Source organism: Scyliorhinus canicula, chromosome 17 (genome assembly GCF_902713615.1).
Source record: "Scyliorhinus canicula chromosome 17, sScyCan1.1, whole genome shotgun sequence".
Taxonomy (NCBI): Eukaryota; Metazoa; Chordata; class Chondrichthyes; order Carcharhiniformes; family Scyliorhinidae; genus Scyliorhinus; species Scyliorhinus canicula.
In genome coordinates, this window is record NC_052162.1 from 116,798,292 (window position 1) to 116,815,836 (window position 17,545).

Consider the following 17,545-nt stretch of genomic DNA (forward strand, 5'->3'; position numbering starts at 1 on the left):
GTGGCCTTACCAAGGTTTTGTACAGCTGCATCATCACCTCACGGCTCTAAAATTCAATCACTCTGCTAATGAACCCGAGCACACCATAGGCCTTCTTCACAGCTCTATCCACTTGAGTGGCAACTTTCAAAGATCTATGAACATAGACCCCAAGATCTCTCTGCTCCTCTACATTGCCAAGAACCCTACCGTTAACCCTGTATTCCGCATTCATATTTGTCCTTTCAAAATGGACAACCTCACACTTGTCAGGGTTAAATTCCATCTGCCACTTCGCAGCCCAGCTCTGCATCCTATCTATGTCTCTTTGCAGCCGACAACAGCCCTCCTCGCTATCCACAACTCCACCAATTTTCGTATCATCTGAAAATTTACTGACCCGCCCTTCAACTTCCTCATCCAAGTCGTTAATGAAAATCCACAAACAGCAGAGGACCCAGAACTGATCCCTGCGGTACGCCACTGGTAACTGGGCTCCAGGCTGAATATTTGCCATCCACCACCACTCTCTGACTTCTATCGGTTAGCCAGTTCGTTATCCAACTGGCCAAATTTCCCACTATCCCATGCCTTCTTACTTTCTGCATAAGCCTACCATGGGGAACCTTATCAAATGCCTTACTAAAATCCATGTACACTACATCCACTGTTTTACCTTCATCCACATGCTTTGTCACCTCCTCAAAGAAGTCAATAAGACTTGTAAGGCAAGACCTACCCCTCACAAATCCGTGCTGACTATCCCTAATCAGGCAGTGTCTTTCCAGATGAGGAGAAATCCTATCCCTCAGTACCCTTTCCATTACTTTGCCTACCACCGAAGTAAGACTAACTGGCCTGTAATTCCCAGGGTTATCCCTATTCCCTTTTTTGAACAGGGACATGACATTCGCCACTCTCCAATCCCCTGGTACCACCCCTGTTGATAGTGAGGACGAAAATATCATTGCCAACGGCTCTGCAATTTAATCTCTTGCTTCCCATAAGTATACAGTGAAAAGTATTGTTTCTTGCATGCTATACAGACAACGCATACCGTACATAGGGAAGGAAGGAGAGACTGCAGAATATAATGTTACAGTTATAGCTAGGGTGTAGAGAAAAGATCAATTTAATACGAGTAGGTCCAAAGTCTGATGGCAATAGGGAAGAAGCTATTCTTGAGTCGGTTGGTACGTGAACTCAAACTTTTGTATCTTTTTCCTGACGGAAGAAGGTGGAAGAGAGTATGTCCGGGGTGCGTGGAGTCCTTAATTATACTGGCTGCCTTTCCGAGAGAAAGGAATTCTAGGCAGAGTCAATGGATGAGAGGCTGGTTTGCGTGATGGATTGGGCTACATTCACGACCTTTTGTAATTTCTTGCGGTCTTGGACCGAGCAGGATCCATACCAGCCACGATGAACAAGGCCTCCGGGTATTCTGCTTCATTGTTAGGTGTGACGTTGCTCGTGTTTGATCAGGTTGGATGAGGTTCTAAAGCTCTTTGCGCAGTGAGAGCAGCTGAACGGTCTCTCCTCAGAGTGAATACGCTGGTGGGACATCAGTAACTGTGAACTTTTGAAACCCTTCCTGCAGTCAGAGCATTTAAAGGGCCTGCTCTTGGTGTGAGTGACATTGTGGTTCAGCAGGCTGGATAAATGAACAAATCCCTTATCACACATAGAGCAGATGAATGGCCTCTCCCCGGTGTGAACGCTCTATCGGGGCTGGTTTAGCTCACTGGGCTAAATCGTTGGCTTTTAAAGCAGACCAAGCAGGCCAGCAGCACGGTTCGATTCCTGTACCAGCCTCCCCGGACAGGCACCGGAATGTGGCAACTAGGGGCTTTTCACAGTACCTTCATTGAAGCCTACTCGTGACAATAAAGCGATTTTCATTTTCATTTTTCTGGTGTTTCTTCAGCTGGGATAACCAAGTGAATCCCTTATCACACACGGAGCAGATGAATGGCCTCTCCCTGGTGTGAGTGGTCTGGTGGCTCTTCAGGTGGGATAACCGAGTGAATCCCTTATCACACACGTAGCAGATGAATGGCCTCTCCCTGGTGTGAGTGGTCTGGTGGCTCTTCAGGTGGGATAACTGAGTGAATCCTTTATCACACACGGAGCAGGTGAATGGCCTCTCCCCGGTGTGAACTCGCTGGTGTGTCTGCAGGTGGGATAACCGAGTGAATCCCTTATCACACACAGAGCAGATGAATGGCTTCGCCCCGGTGTGAACTCGCTGGTGTGTCTGCAGGGTGGATAACTGAGTGAATCCCTTATCACACACGGAGCAGATGAATGGCCTTGCCCCGGTGTGAACTCGCTGGTGGTTCTGCAGGTTGGATAACTGAGCGAATCCTTTATCACACACAGAGCAGATGAATGGCCTCGCCCTGGTATGAACTCGCTGGTGTCTCTTCAGGCCGGATAACTGAGTGAATCCCTTATCACACACGGAGCAGATGAATGGCCACTCCCCAGTGTGAAGTCGCTGGTGTGTCTGCAGGCTGGACAACTGAGTGAATCCTTTATCACACACGGAGCAGATGAACGGCTTCTCCCCGGTGTGAACTCGCTGGTGTGTCTGCAGGATGGATAACTGAGTGAATCCTTTATCACACACGGAGCAGATGAACGGCTTCTCCCCAGTGTGAAGTCGGTGGTGTCTCTGCAGGTTGGTTAACCGAGTGAATCCCTTATCACACACTGAGCAGATGAATGGCCTCTCCCCCTCCCCGGTGTGAAGTCGCTGGTGTGTCTGCAGGTCGGATAACTGAGTGAATCCTTTATCACACACAGAGCGGATGAATGGCCTCTCCCCGGTGTGAACTCGCTGGTGGCTCTTCAGGGCGAATAACTGAGCAAATCCCTTATCACAGACGGAGCAGATGAACGGCCTCTCCCCGGTATGAAGTCGCTGGTGTCTCTGCAGGCTGGATAACTGAGTGAATCTCTTCCCACAGTCTGAGCAGGTGAATGGTCTCTCCCCAGTGTGAACTCGTTCATGTCTCCGCAGGCTGCTAATGACAGTGAATCCCTTTTCACACTGAGAGCAGGTGAAAGGCCTCTCTCCAGTGTGACTGCGTTGATGTATTTCCAGCAGGCATGGGGCTGTGAATCCCTTCCCACAATCCTCACATTTCCATGGTTTCTCCATGGTCAGGGTGATCTTGCGTCTCACCATGTTGAACGATCAGTTGAAGCCTCGTCCACACACAGAACACCGATACAGTCTCTCCCTGCTCTGAATGGTGTAGTATTTTTTCAGACTGTGTAACTGGTTAAAGATCTTTCCACAGTCAGTGCTCTGTAACAGTCTCACGCGGATGTGTGTGTGTCTCAGTGCTTTTCCAGACACACCGATGTTTAAAATCTCTTGAAGCAGACAGAATAGACAAACATCTCTCCTTCTAGATTCAAAGGCCGATGATATTCAGTTCCCAAGAATTGAGTGACTCAATCAGTTCTTGACGTGATATTTAGTTTGAGATATCCACCTCAAACCCCTCTTGTTCTAAATTCCTGCAAAAAGATTTTACAAAAATCATCACGGTCAGTACAGGATAGAAATTCAGAACCGACAATTCTAGTTTCTATCGAACATTGTTAGCTCTCTCGCTTTCCCTCAAATGCTTAAAATCTCCATCCCACGCACTCTTCCTCCATTCTCACTCTGCTGTATCTAATATTCACCCTCCCAATTCTCCTGAAAGCACTGAATCAGGCTGATTGACAGATCCATGCTCACTGCTTCCTGTCCTGGACACAGAGACTGCCAGACAGATATATGTCTATGTTATTGGTCAGAAAATGTGTGTAATATACAGAATGGATTCACTTCCTCCCCTCCCAATTCTTATGAAGGTGCTGATTGATGCTGATCAACAAATCTAAACTCATTACAACCTGTACAAGAGCAGAGACTCTCCATCTAAGTATATTTACTGATTAGAGATGGGGTGATTCTATATACTGTAGGTACAGTACTATATTACAAAACTAGAAATAATAATGAATGTATTTTATTACAGAACCATCAATAATATATATAAAGCATTCCATATATCTCTGTCCAATGTAACATTTTAAAAAATTCATTTCCAGGATGAGAGTCGCTGGTTCAGCCAGCATTTATTGCCCATCCCTAGTTGTCCTTCAGAAGGTGGTGATGAGTTGCCTTCTTGAACCGCTGCTGTCCTTAAGGTGTAGGTACATCCCCTGTGCTGTCAGGGAAGGAGTTCCAGGATGTCGCCCCAGCAACAATGAAGGAAGGGCGATATATTTCCAAGTCCGTCTGGTGAGTGACTTGGAGGTGAACCTCCAGGTAGTGGGGTTCCCAGGTATCTGCTGCTCCTGTCCTTCTAGATAGTAGTGGTTGTGGATTTGGAAGGTGCTGTCGGAGGAGCCTTGGTGAGTTACTGCAGTGCACATTATAGATAGTATACACGGCTGCCATAGTTCGCCATTGGCGGAGGGTGTGAATATTTGTGGAATGGGGACCAGTCAAGCAGGCTGCTTTGTTCTGGATGGTGTAGGACAGCATCTTGAGTGTTGTTGGAGCTGCACTCAATCATGCAAGCAGTGATTACTCTATTACACACCTGACTTGTGCCTTGTATATGGTGGACAGGTTTGGGGGGTCAGGAGGTCCGTTACTCGCTGTAGTCTTTGACCTGCCCTGGTGGCCACAGTATTAATATGGCTGGTCCAGTTCAGTTTCTGATCAATGGTAACCCTCAGGATGTTGGTTGTGGAGGATTCAGCGATGCTACTGCCACTGAATGTCAAGGGGCGGTGGTTAGATCCTCCTTTGTAGGAGATGGTCATTGCCTGACACTTGTGTACCACAAATATAACTTGCCAATTATTAGCCCACATCTGGATACTGTGCAGGACATGCTGCATTTGGACATGGACGACTTCATTATCTGAGGAGTCATGAATGGTGCTGAACATTGTGCAGTCATTCGCAAACATCCCCACTTCTCACCTTATGATGAAAGGGAGGTCATTGATGAAACAGCTGAAGATGGTTGGGTATAGGAATGTGCCCTGAGGAACTCCTGGAGCTGAGATGATTGACCTCCAACCACCACAACTCTCTTCCTTTGTGCCAGGTGTGACTCCAACCAGCGGAGAGTTTTCCCCGATTCCGATTGACTCCAGTTTAGCTGGGGCTCCTTGATGCCATACTCGGTCAAATGCTGCCTTGATGCCAAGGGCAGTCACTCTCACCTCACATCTGGCATTCAGCTCTTTTGTCCATGTTTGAACCAAGGCTGTAATGAGGTCAGGAGCTGAGTGGCCCTGGTGGGATCCAAACTGAGCGTCCATGAGCAGGTTTTGCTAAGTAAGTACCACTTGATAGCGCTGTTAATGACTCCTTCCATCACTTTGCTGATGGTGGAGAGTATTCCGACAAGGAAGTAATTGGTTGGGTTTGATTTGTCCTGTTTACTGTTCCCTTTAATATCAGCCATCTCCTGGGGAAACCAGCCCTTTAATTGTGAACATTTGGAAAGAGACCATCATTTTAGCCAGACAAATAAATGAGTCAAGCTGAGGGAGCAAAGGCTTTCAATGTCTTTAAGAGAGAGAGAGAGACCTGGGCTAAGCTTTCCAGAATCTGCACCCTCCCTGGATTCACTTCCTTTCCCTTCAGTTGTTGCAAGTGACGAATTGAAGGTGAGAATGAGAAAATAAATGGAAAGGGGGAGAAAATAAAGTATTTTACTCACATATGTTGGAGACAGGAGGAAGTTTCAGTCTGTGTGCAGCTCAAGCTCATTCAGGGTTTGGGAACAACAGTTTTGCTCGGCACAAACCTCCATGTCCAGCTTCCGCATTGAGACAATGGGGGAGTTCTGATTGGCGGAGGAGCGGAGTCCTTCCGGTCCTCCAATCTTTCCATTGGGCACAAGTCAACGGTAAGGTCAGCGGAAGTGAGCTTCCCTGTACATGCGCAGCGGGGGGCATCGCCGGGGGGCCAGCAGAAGTCACCATTATTCTTACCTGTTCGGGTCGTGGACGGGGGAGGCACCCCGCTCTCTACACCCCGCTCTCTACACCCCGCTCCCTACACCCCGCTCCCTACACCCCGCTCCCTACACCCCGCTCCCTACACCCCGCTCCCTACACCCCGCTCCCTACACCCCGCTCCCTACACCCCGCTCCCTACACCCCGCCCTCTACACCCCGCCCTCTACACCCCGCCCTCTACACCCCGCCCTCTACACCCCGCCCTCTACACCCCGCCCTCTACACCCCGCCCTCTACACCCCGCCCTCTACACCCCGCCCTCTACACCCCGCCCTCTACACCCCGCCCTCTACACCCCGCTCTCTACACCCCGGTCGACGTCGCTGGGGAGCCCGGTTTTCATCCCGGAGACGTCTCCGGGGGGCTCCTCGGACCACTCCGGGGCCCCGGAGACGGGGAACAGACAGGAGGTTCTGTGGGAACGAAAGAGACTCACGGTTGGTGTGTTGCCTCCCAGGTACCAGGGTTCGTGATGTCTCTGATCGTGTTTTTTGGATCCTTAAGGGGGAGGGGGAGTCGCCCCAAGTCGTGGTCCACATAGGTACCAACGACATAGGTAGGAAGAGAGATGGGTATTTGAGACAGAAATTCAGGGAGCTAGGGTGGAAGCTGAGAGCTAGAACAAACAGAGTTGTTATCTCAGGGTTGTTACCCATGCCACGTGCTAGCGAAGTGAGAAATAAGGAGAGAGAGGAGTTGAACACGTGGCTACAGGGATGGTGCAGGAGGGAGGGTTTTGGTTTCCTGGATAATTGGGGCTCATTCTGGGGTAGGTGGGACCTCTACAAACAGGATGGTCTTCACCTGAACCAGAGGGGTACCAATATCCTGGGGGGGAGATTTGCTAGTGCTCTTCGGGGGGGTTTAAACTAATTCAGCAGGGGGATGGGAACCTAAATTGTAGTCCCAGTGTACAGGATGTTGAGAGTAGTGAGGTCAGGGATAGGGTTAAAAGTTCGAAAGAGGGCACCGGCAAGCAAGACGCTGGTTTGAAGTGTGTCTACTTCAACGCCAGGAGCATCCGGAATAAGGTGGGTGAGCTTGCAGCATGGGTTTGTACCTGGGATCTCGATGTTGTGGCGATTTAGGAGACATGGGTAGAGCAGGGACAGGAATGGTTGTTGCAGGTTCCAGGATTTAGATGTTTCTGTAAGAACAGAGAAGATGGTAAGGGGGGGGGGGGGGGTGGCACTGTTAATCAAGGAAAGTATTACGGCAGTAGAAAGGACGTTTGAGGACTCGTCTACTGAGGTAGTATGGGCCGAGGTTAGGAACAGGAGAGGATAGGTCACCCTGTTGGGAGTTGTCTATAGACCTCCGAATAGTTCCAGAGATGTAGAGGAAAGGATTGCAAAGATGATTCTCGACAGGAGCGAGAGTAACAGGGTAGTTGTTATGGGGGACTTTAACTTTCCAAATATCGACTGGAAATACTATAGTTCGAGTACTATAGATGGGTCAGTTTTTGTACAGTGTGTGCAGGAGGGTTTTTTGACACAGTATGTAGACAGGCCAACAAGGGGCGAGGCCACATTGGATTTGGTACTGGGTGATGAACCCGGCCAGGTGTTAGATTTAGATGTAGGTGAGCACTTTGGTGATAGTGATCACAACTCGGTTATGTTTACTTTAGCAATGGGCAGGGATAGGTATATACCGCAAGGCAAGAATTACAGCTGGGGGAAAGGCAATTATGATGCTATTCGGCAAGATTTAGGATGTATAGGATGGGGAAGGAAACTGCAGGGGATGGGTACAATCGAAATGTGGAGCTTTTTCAAGGAACAGCTACTGCGTGTCCTTGATAAGTATGTACCTGTCAGGCAGGGAGGAAGTTGTCGAGCAAGGGAACCGTGGTTTACTAAGGAAGTTGAAGCACTTGTCAAGAGGAAGAAGAAGGCTAATGTTAGGATGAGACATGAAGGCTCAGTTAGGGCACTTGAGAGTTACAAGTTAGCCAGGAAGGACCTAAAGGGAGAGTTAAGAAGAGCGAGGAGAGGACACGAAAAGTCGTTGGCGGATAGGATCAAGGAAAACCCTAAGGCTTTCTATAGGTATATCAGGAACAAAAGAATGACTAGAGTAAGATTAGGGCCAATCAAGGATAGTAGTGGAAAGTTATGTGTGGAATCAGAGGAGATAGGGGAAGCATTAAATGGATATTTTTCGTCAGTGTTTACACTGGAGAAAGGCAATGTTGTCGAGGAGAACACTCGACCAGGCTAGATGGAATTGAGGTTCAAAAGGAGGAGGTGTTAGCAATTTTGGAAAATGTCAAAATAGATAAGTCCCCTGGGCCAGATGGGATTTATCCTAGGATTCTCTGGGAAGCCAGGGAGGAGATTGCAGAGCCTTTGTCCTTGATCTTTCTGTCGTCTTTGTCGACAGGAATAGTGCCGGAAGACTGGAGGATAGCAAATGTTGTCCCCTTGTTCAAGAAGGGGAGTAGAGACAACCCTGGTAATTATAGACCTGTGAGCCTTACTTCGGTTGTGGGTAAAATGTTGGAAAAGGTTATAAGAGATAGGGTTTATAATCATCTTGAAAAGAACAAGTTGATTAGCGATAGTCAACACGGTTTTGTGAAGGGTAGGTCATGCCTCACAAACCTTATTGAGTTTTTTGAGACGGTGACCAAACAGGTGGATCAGGGTAAAGCAGTTGATGTGGTGTATATGGATTTCAGTAAGACATTTGATAAGGTTCCCTACGGTAGGCTATTGCAGAAAATAAGGAAGTATGGGATTGAAGGTGATTTAGCGGTTTGGATCAGTAATTGGCTAGCTGAAAGAAGACAGAGGGTGGTGGTTGATGGCAAATGTTCATCCTGGAGTTCAGTTACTAGTGGTGTACCGCAAGGATCTGTTTTGGGGCCACTGCTGTTTGTCATTTTTATAAATGACCTGGAAGAGGGTGTAGAAGGATGGGTTAGTAAATTTGCAGATGACACGAAGGTCGGTGGAGTTGTGGATAGTGCTGAAGGATGTTATAGGATACAGAGGGACATAGATAAGCTGCAGAGCTGGGCTGAGAGGTGGCAGATGGAGTTTAATGCGGAAAAGTGTGAGGTGGTTCACTTTGGAAGGAGTAACAGGAATGCAGAGTACTGGGCTAATGGCAAGATTCTTGGTAGTGTAGATGAACAGAGAGATCTCGGCATCCAGGTACATAAATCCCTGAAAGTTGCCACCCAGGTTAATAGGGCTGTTAAGAAGTCATATGGTGTGCTAGCCTTTATAAGCAGGGGGATTGAGTTTCGGAACCACAAGGTCATGCTGCAGCTGTACATAACTCTGGTGCGGCCACACCTGGAGTACTGCGTGCAGTTCTGGTCACCACATTATAGGAAGGATGTGGAAGCTTTGGAAAGGGTTCAGAGGAGATTTACTAGGATGTTGCCTGGTATGGAGGGAAGGTCTTACGAGGAAAGGCTCAGGGAATTGAGGTTGTTTTCGTTAGAGAGGAGAAGGCTGAGAGGTGACTTAATAGAGACATATAAGATAGTCAGAGGGTTAGATAGGGTGGACAGTGAGAGTCTTTTTCCTCGGATGGTGATGACCAACACGAGGGGACATAGCTTTAAATTGAGGGGTGATAGATATAGGACAGATGTCAGAGGCAGTTTCTTTACTCAGAGAGTAGCAGGGGTGTGGAACGCCCTGCCTGCAACAGTAGTAGACTCGCCAACTTTAAGGGCATTTAAGTAGTCACTGGATAGACATATGGATGAAAATGGAATAGTGTAGGTCAGATAGGCTTCAGATGGTTTCACAGGTCGGCGCAACATCGAGGGCTGAAGGGTCCGTACTGCGCTGTAGTGTTCTATGTTCTATGTTCGATGGGGTCGCCACCGTCCACAGACCCAGAATCGCGGGGGGAGCCTGCGAGGGACCCGCCTGAGGACGACCCTGGGGGTGGGGTCGACTCGGGCCGAGGGTCAGCCGGTGGGCCCTTGCCACCCACCACACTCCACGTGGTGGGGAACTCGGGCTCGGTTGGTGACCGCTCGGAGGAGGAAGGCTGCTCGGTGGCGGGTGAGGAGGAGGATTTAGATGCTCTCTGCAGCGAGGCAGAGGGCGCCCTCACACCCGGCACCGAGTCTCCCCTCATCCCCGCTGGGGAACTCCGAGCATTTCTGGGTGAACACCATGGTCACCCGAACTGTGTGCGACTGGCCCTGGACAGCTGGGAAAATCTGGGGCTGCTCCTCGAGTCCACCCGTGCCTATGCCAGAGAGGGGCTGGACTTTGATCAGGCCCAGGAGGAGCAGCGCCAAGCTTTTCAGTTCCTCGTGGGACTCCTGAGGGAGTGGAGGGGGCGTTCAAGCCCCACTCCCTCTGAGCACTAAAAGGTGATGGTGACAGATAGACTATACTACTGACATGGAGGTAACCATAGCCAACCTCAACATCAACGGCAGCAGGAACGCGCACTGCCGTTTCCAGTTCTTTTCTATCCTGCGGGACAGAAAGTACGGGGTGTGCTTCCTGCAGGAAACCCACCCCATTCCAGGTAACAAAGCTCAGTGGACCCTGGAGTGGCAAGGAGGAGTCTTCATGAGTCACCTGGCCCCACGTTCGGGCGGGGTGGCTATCTTGTTGGCTCCACATTTTCAGCCGGAGATCTTGGGGGTCAAAGAGCCAGTGCCAGGCGAGTAGGATGCTGGCTCATCAGCTGCGTAAGCGGGATGCGGCTAAGGAGATTGCTGGAGTGAGAGATAAGAGTGGGAATGTGGTGCGGAAGGGGGTAGAGGTGAATGAGGTCTTCAAGGATTTTTACGGGGAACTGTACCGGTCGGAGCCAACGGGGGAGAGGAGGGGAATGGAGAGGTTCCTGGACGGGCTTTCTTTCCCGAAGGTGCAGGAGGAGAAGGTGGAGGGGTTGGGTGCGCCGATTGAGCTGGAGGAGCTAGTTAAGGGGATCGGGCAGATGCAGTCAGGGAAGGCACCGGGGCCGGATGGGTTCCCGGTGGAATTTTATAAAAAGTTTGTGGATCTAGTGGGCCCCTTGCTGGTGCGAACACTCAATGAAGCGTGGGAGGGGGGGGGACTTTGCCCCCGACGATGTCACGGGCGCTGATCTCGTTAATTTTAAAGAAGGACAAGGACCCCCAGCAGTGTGGTTCATACAGGCCCATATCTCTCCTCAACGTGGACGCTAAGGTGCTGGCAAAAATCCTGGCCACCAGGATAGAGGACTGTGTGCCAGGGGTTGTGCACGAGGACCAGACAAGTTTTGTCAAGGGAAGGCAGCTGAACACGAATGTGCGGAGATTGCTGAATGTCATTATGATGCCGGTGATTGAGGGGGAGGCAGAGATAGTGGTGGCACTGGATGCGGAGAAGGCCTTCGATAGAATGGAGTGGGGGTACCTATGGGAGGTGTTGGGGAGGTTTGGATTTGGTGAAGGGTTTATTAGATGGGTGAGGCTGCTATATGAGGCCCCGATGGCGTGCGTGGCCACGAATAGGAGGAGGTCGGAGTACTTCCGGCTTTACCGAGGGACCAGGCAGGGTTACCCCCTGTCCCCCTTGTTGTTTGCACTGGCAATCGAGCCGCTGGCGATGGCATTGAGAGATTCAGAGAGGTGGAGAGGCTTGGTGCGAGGTGGAGAGGAACATAGGGTGTCGTTGTATGCCGATGACCTGTTACTGTATGTGGCGGACCCGGTGGGAGGGATGCCGGGAGTGATGGAGTTACTAGCCGAGTTTGGGACCTTCTCAGGTTATAAATTAAACTTAGGCAAGAGCGAGGTGTTTGTGGTGCACCCTGGAGACCAGGAGGAAGGAATTGGTAGGCTCCCGCTTAGGCGGGCAGGGGAGAGCTTTAGGTACCTGGGGGTGCAAGTGGCCAGGGACTGGGGGACTCTCCACAAGCATAACTTTACCAGGCTGGTAGATCAGATGGAGGAGGAGTTCAGGAGGTGGGACATGCTGCCATTGTCGTTGGCGGGGAGGGTGCAGTCTGTCAAAATGACAGTGCTTCCGAGGTTCTTGTTCCTTTTTCAGTGCCTGCCCATATTTATCCCCAGGGCCTTCTTTAGGAGAGTGACCGGCAGTATTCTGAGCTTTGTGTGGGCACATGGGACTCCGAGAGTGAGGAGGGTGTTCCTGGAGCGAGGAAGGGATGGAGGTGGGCTGGCACTGCCCAACCTTCTGGGGTACTATTGGGCAGCCAATGTGTCAATGGTGCGTAAATGGGTGATGGAGGGGGGAGGGGCGGCGTGGAAAAGAATGGAGATGGCGTCATGTAGAGGTACGAGCCTGGGTGCCATGGTAACGGCACCGTTGCCGCTCTCCCCTAAGAGGTTTACCACGAGCCCGGTGGTGGCAGCGACCCCAAGAATCTGGGAACAATGGAGACGGCATCGGGGGGAAACAGGGGGCTCGATGGAGGCTCCACTGGGTGGCAACCATCGGTTCAACCCGGGGAACACGGATGGGGGATTCAGGGGGTGGCAAAGGGCGGGCATCAGCAAATTGAGGGACCTGTTTATTGGCGGGAGGTTTGCGGGCCTGGGGGAACTGGAAGATAAATTTGGCCTTCCCCAGGGGAACATGTTCAGATACCTGCAGGTAAAGGCGTTTGCTAGGCGACAGGTAGAGGGATTCCCTTTGCTGCCCTCGCAGGGGACGATGGACAGAGTGCTTTCGGGGGTGTGGATAGGAGAGGGGAAGGTGTCTGACATCTATAAGGTAATGCAGGAGGTGGAGGAGTCGTCAGTGGAGGAGCTGAAGGCTAAATGGGAGGAGGAACTCGGGGAGCAGATAGAGGACGGGACTTGGGCGGAGGCCTTGGAGAGAGTCAACTCTTCCTCCTCATGTGCGAGGCTTAGTCTCATCCAATTTAAGGTGCTGCACCGGGCCCACATGTCCGGGACTAGGATGAGTAGGTTCTTCGGGGGTGTGGACAGGTGCACCAGATGTTCGGGGAGTCCTGCGAACCACGCCCATATGTTCTGGGCATGCCCAGCACTGGAAGAATTCTGGAAGGGGGTGGCGGGGACGGTGTCGAGGGTGGTTGGATCCAGGGTCAAACCAGGGTGGGGACTCGCGATTTTTGGAGTTGCGGTAGAGCCGGGAGTGCAGGAGGCGAAAGAGGCCGGTGTCCTGGCCTTTGCGTCCCTAGTAGCCCGTCGAAGGATTCTGTTACAATGGAAGGATGCAAGGCCCCCAAGTGTGGAGACCTGGATCAGTGACATGGCGGGATTTATAAAATTGGAAAAGGTCAAATTTTCCCTGAGAGGATCAACACAAGGGTTCTATAAACGATGGCAGCCTTTTCTGGACTTCCTGGCTCAGAGATAGGTAACTGGGTCAATAGCAGCAGCAACCCGGGGGGGGGGGGGTGCATTATTGTAGTGTTTATTCTGTAACTTTATAGTGTGTTAATTTGCGTTGTTGTTAAAATGCTGGGTTGTTCATGGGGATGGGGCGAATGTATATGATTGTTAATATTATTGTTATTTTCGGTATTTTACTAAGGTGCGTCAATGTTGTATAAAATCAAAATTTCTCAATAAAAATTATTTAAAAAAAAAAAGAGCCAGTGCCAGGCCGTCTGCTGCACCTGAAGGTCCGTGACGGGGCAGCGGTGATCCACTTTATAAACCTATACGCTCCGGTAGAAGGACCGCAGCAGACGACTTTCTTTGAAAAAGTGTCCACTCTTCTAGACACCATCCCGGTGGGCGAGTGCATCGTCCTCGGAGGAGATTTTAATTGCACCCTCCAGGACAAGGACCATCATGGAGTCCTGCGCAAGCTGCAGGCGGTGGTGATGTTGAGGGACCTGGTTCGGTCGTTTGACTTGGTGGACGTCAGGCGGACTCTCCATCCTGAATTGCGGGTGTACACCTTGTGCATCCTCCGTTCACAGCGTCCAGAATCGACCGTCTTTACATTTCCAAGACGTACTTGCCCAGCGTTCCGACGGCTTCCATGGAGCAGGTGCCGTATTCGGACCACAACCTGGTGTGGGCGAGGTTTGCCCCGTCCCGCGCTCAGACACGGTCCACACACTGGCACTTTAACTAACTGCTGCTGGAGTGGTTCCTGGACTCGTTCCGCCGTTTCTGGGCCGGCTGGAGAAGGAAGCGGGGTGGCTTCCCCTCCTTGAGACTATGGTGGTTCGTGGGCAAGACTCACGTCCGCGCCTTCTGTCAGGGGTACACAAAGGGGTCTACGGCGAGGCGGAACTCCACAGTCGCCAAATTGGCTGAGGAACTCCTCGATCTGAAGTCACGTCTGGCTCAGCCCGATGAGGACCTGGCCCTGGGGCTGGTGTACAGAGAGAAGAGGGGCGCGCTGTGGGACCTGCAACTTGCCGGGTCCCGCGGCGCATACATGAGGTCGCGGATCCGTCTCCTGAGGGACATGGACCACGGCTCCCCCTTCTACTCGCTGGAAAGAGGACAGGGGACCCATCGGCAGATTTCTACGCTGTTGGCCGACGACGGGTCCCTCGTCTCGGATCCGGAGGGGGTCAGGAGCCTGATTAGGGATTTTTATTCCGACCTCTTCTCTCCGGATCCTTCCAGCGAGGACGCTTGCAGAGATCTGTGGGAGGACCTGCTACAGGTCGGCCCGGAGGGCGCCAGGAAGCTCGAACAAACCATCAACCTCCAGGAGCTGACCGGCGCACTCGACAGCCTGTCACGGGGGAAAACCCCAGGGCTGGATGGGCTGACCATGGAGTTCTTCAGGGCGTTCTGGGATGTCCTGGGGAGCGACTACGTGGGGGTCCTGGGGGAATGTATCTTGACTGGGGAGATGCCCCTTTCATGGCGCAGGGCCGTCATTGCCCTGCTGCCCAAGAAGGGGGATCTCCGCCAACTTAAGAACTGGCGACCGGTGTCCCTACTCAGCACGGATTAAAAACTCTTCGCCAAGGTACTCTCTTTACGCTTTGGCCCCGTGCTGGACCACATGATCCACCCTGACCAGTCCTACACAGTCCCGGACCGCACAATATTTGATAACATCCACCTGGTCCGGGACATTATTCATTTCTCCCAGAGAATTGGTATGTCGAGCGCCTTCTTGTCTCTTGACCAGGAGAAAGCGTTCGACAGGGTGGGGCATGAGTATTTGCTCGGGACTCTGTGAGCTTTCGGGTTCGGGTCGCATTTTGTCGCCCGGATCCGATTACTGTACGCCGCCTCGGAGTGTCTGATTAAGGTTAACGGGTCCCTGACGGCGCCCCTTCGCTTTGGGAGAGGAGTGCGTCAGGGCTGCCCCCTGTCCAGCCAACTTTATTCCCTATGCGTGGAGCCTTTCCTGTGCCTCCTGCGGAGGAGGTTAACGGGGCTGGTTCTGCGCGAGCCGGACGTGGAGGTGGACCTCTCGGCTTACGCTGATGACCTGCTGCTCATGTTCACTGACCCCGGTGACCTGCGGAGGATGCGAGATTGCCAAGCTGTCTACTCCGCCGCGTCTTCCGCACGGATCAACTGGGCTAAATGTTCCGGACTCCTGGTCGGTCCGTAGCAGATGGACCACCTCCCTGAGGAGCTCAGGCCCTTCAGCTGGAGTCAGACCAACATCCTCTATCTGGGAGTCCATCTTTGCCCGGCTGAGGAAGCCTGGCCGGCGAACTGGCAGGAGCTGGAGACCAAGGTCACCGCTCGCCTGGGACGCTGGACAGGACGGCTCCGAGTGCTGTCCTACAGGGGTCGAGTTCTCGTCATAAACCAGCTGATCACCTCCATGCTGTGGTACCGGCTGGTCACTTTAACCCCTCCCCCTGACTTTGTCGCACACATCCAGTGAACCCAACTTCGGTTCTTCTGGGAGAAAGGATTGCACTGAGTCGCTGCGGGGGTGGGGATCTTCCGAGTCTCCCGATTGCGGCTTTCCGCCTTCAGACTCTGCAGCAATAAGTGTACGTTGAGCCTCCTGCACGATGGTGTACCCTGGCGACGTATTTCTTCTGCCAGGTGCATGGCCTGAACTATGACATGCAGCTCCTGTTCGTTGACCAGCAGGGTCTTCGGAACTCTTTGTTGGCGCTGCCCGTCTTGTACCAGGACCTCCTCAAAGTCTGGAACATGGTCGCCACGCGCCGCAGCTCTCCCCCGTCAGGAATACTGGCCCTCGCGAGGGAGCCGCTGCTCAGGAATCCGCACCGCCGCCAATTTCCATTCCGGTGGCTGGCGGAGCGGAGGGCTGTGGATGCCGGGTGACCAGGATCGGGTCGTGCTGGGCAGCGGAGGGGCGGGCTGGCTGACACCCCACGATCTCGTTGAGCGCGGGGCGGGGTCAACGTCAAAGCCATCCAAGGCCTCAAAACGGCCGTGCTCGGCCCCGTGTGCACACTGGAGCTAGAGACGGCGTGGTTGTGCGGTGGCATCCCGTCTGAGCAGGCCCCTGCTCGGACAGAATTTCACATTGGTCCCAAGCCCCGGCGCACCCAGCCGGGTGCCGGCACCCCACAGCCCCAGCCGCCTCGCGGAAATACCCTCTGTGCCATTTCGCACTGCGCGGAGGGGTGTCCTGTACGGCCTGCTATTACACACCTTCCACTTCCTTTGCCTCGCCCGCCGTCCGGACACGCCTTGGCGTGCCTCGTTGCCGTCCGGTGGCGGAGGTCCCCGCTGGGGGTCCGTCTACAGAGGCGTCCTCCCCATAAAACCCGGGGACCTGGGGTGGAGGGTGCTGCACATGGCTGTGCCGTGCAACCGTCAAATTCAAACATTCTCTCTGCCAGAGACCTGCTCCTTTTGCGGCCTGGTGGAGACCGTGGAGCATGTTTATGTTGTCTGTCCGAGGCTGCACTCCCTCTTTGATTTCTTGACAACGTTGTTGTTGGATTTTGTTTGCACTTCAGCCTCACGCTCCTGATCTACGGACATCCGGTGCGGAGGGGGGCAGGGAAGGCGGAGGACGTCCTTGTGAACCTGCTCCTGGGCCTGGCCAAACTAGCCATTTATCGGTCCAGGCAGCAGGCGAGCGAGGGGGTCGTCCGGCCTGACTGTCTGCCCCTCTTCCGCAGCCTCATTCACGGCCGGGTGTCCCTGGAGAGGGAGCATGCGGTGTCCACGGGCACACTCGAGGCTTTCCGTGCTCGGTGGGCACCGCAGGGGTTGGATTGCCTCACTGACCCCGATTTTCACACTTTAATCTGACGAGTTTTAGCTAAGTTTCTGTTCCTCTTTTGTTTCTTTTTGGGTTGTGCTCCACTCGTGGTTTATGGGGCACTCCCCTCCTTTGCTTTATCCCTCATTTAATTTATGTTCTTATACTTGGTTTCTTCACACCCAGCACCGTGCTAAGGCAGGTGCTGGCCTAATCCTGTACATGTATATAAATGTGCAGGTCATATCCACAAAATAAAAGAAAATAAATAAAAAAAATAAAAAATAATAATAAACAAAAAAACCGAAACACATGAATTCTAAGTACTGCCGCCCCAAAATAAGCGGAACGGTCAGCCGGTTGTCTGGAAACCTTGTCTCGAGGATGTGTGGGGGAAGGGGAACAATGGGTGGGGGTGGGGCTCCCGTGTCTGCGCTGGTCAGTGA

At 52.3% G+C, this 17,545-nt stretch overlaps 2 protein-coding genes across 4 annotated transcripts in view; one reads left to right on the plus strand and one right to left on the minus strand.

Moving 5' to 3' along the window:
• The window catches only part of LOC119951358 (zinc finger protein 229-like), a 394,086-nt gene that overhangs the window by 240,711 nt on the left and 135,830 nt on the right, over positions 1 to 17,545 (plus strand). The gene's annotated exons all lie outside the window — the stretch shown is intronic.
• Positions 1,089 to 6,016, minus strand: LOC119951359 (zinc finger protein 229-like). Of its 2 annotated transcripts, none has more exons than XM_038774503.1 (2): positions 5,998 to 6,016; positions 1,089 to 3,507 (listed from the first exon to the last, which is right to left on the minus strand). In XM_038774503.1, the coding sequence occupies exon 2, from the start codon at positions 3,167 to 3,169 to the stop codon at positions 1,841 to 1,843; it is 1,329 nt and encodes a 442-aa protein (XP_038630431.1). In that variant the 5' UTR covers positions 3,170 to 3,507; positions 5,998 to 6,016; the 3' UTR covers positions 1,089 to 1,840. The 2 variants fall into 2 exon arrangements, with proteins under 2 accessions (XP_038630431.1, XP_038630430.1); XM_038774502.1 differs by lacking the exon at positions 5,998 to 6,016 and adding an exon at positions 4,976 to 5,028.

Bases quoted from the DNA above. Each gene is read 5' to 3' on its own strand.
- LOC119951359 (XM_038774503.1), bottom strand. From the start codon at position 3,169: ATGGTGAGACGCAAGATCACCCTGACCATGGAGAAACCATGGAAATGT.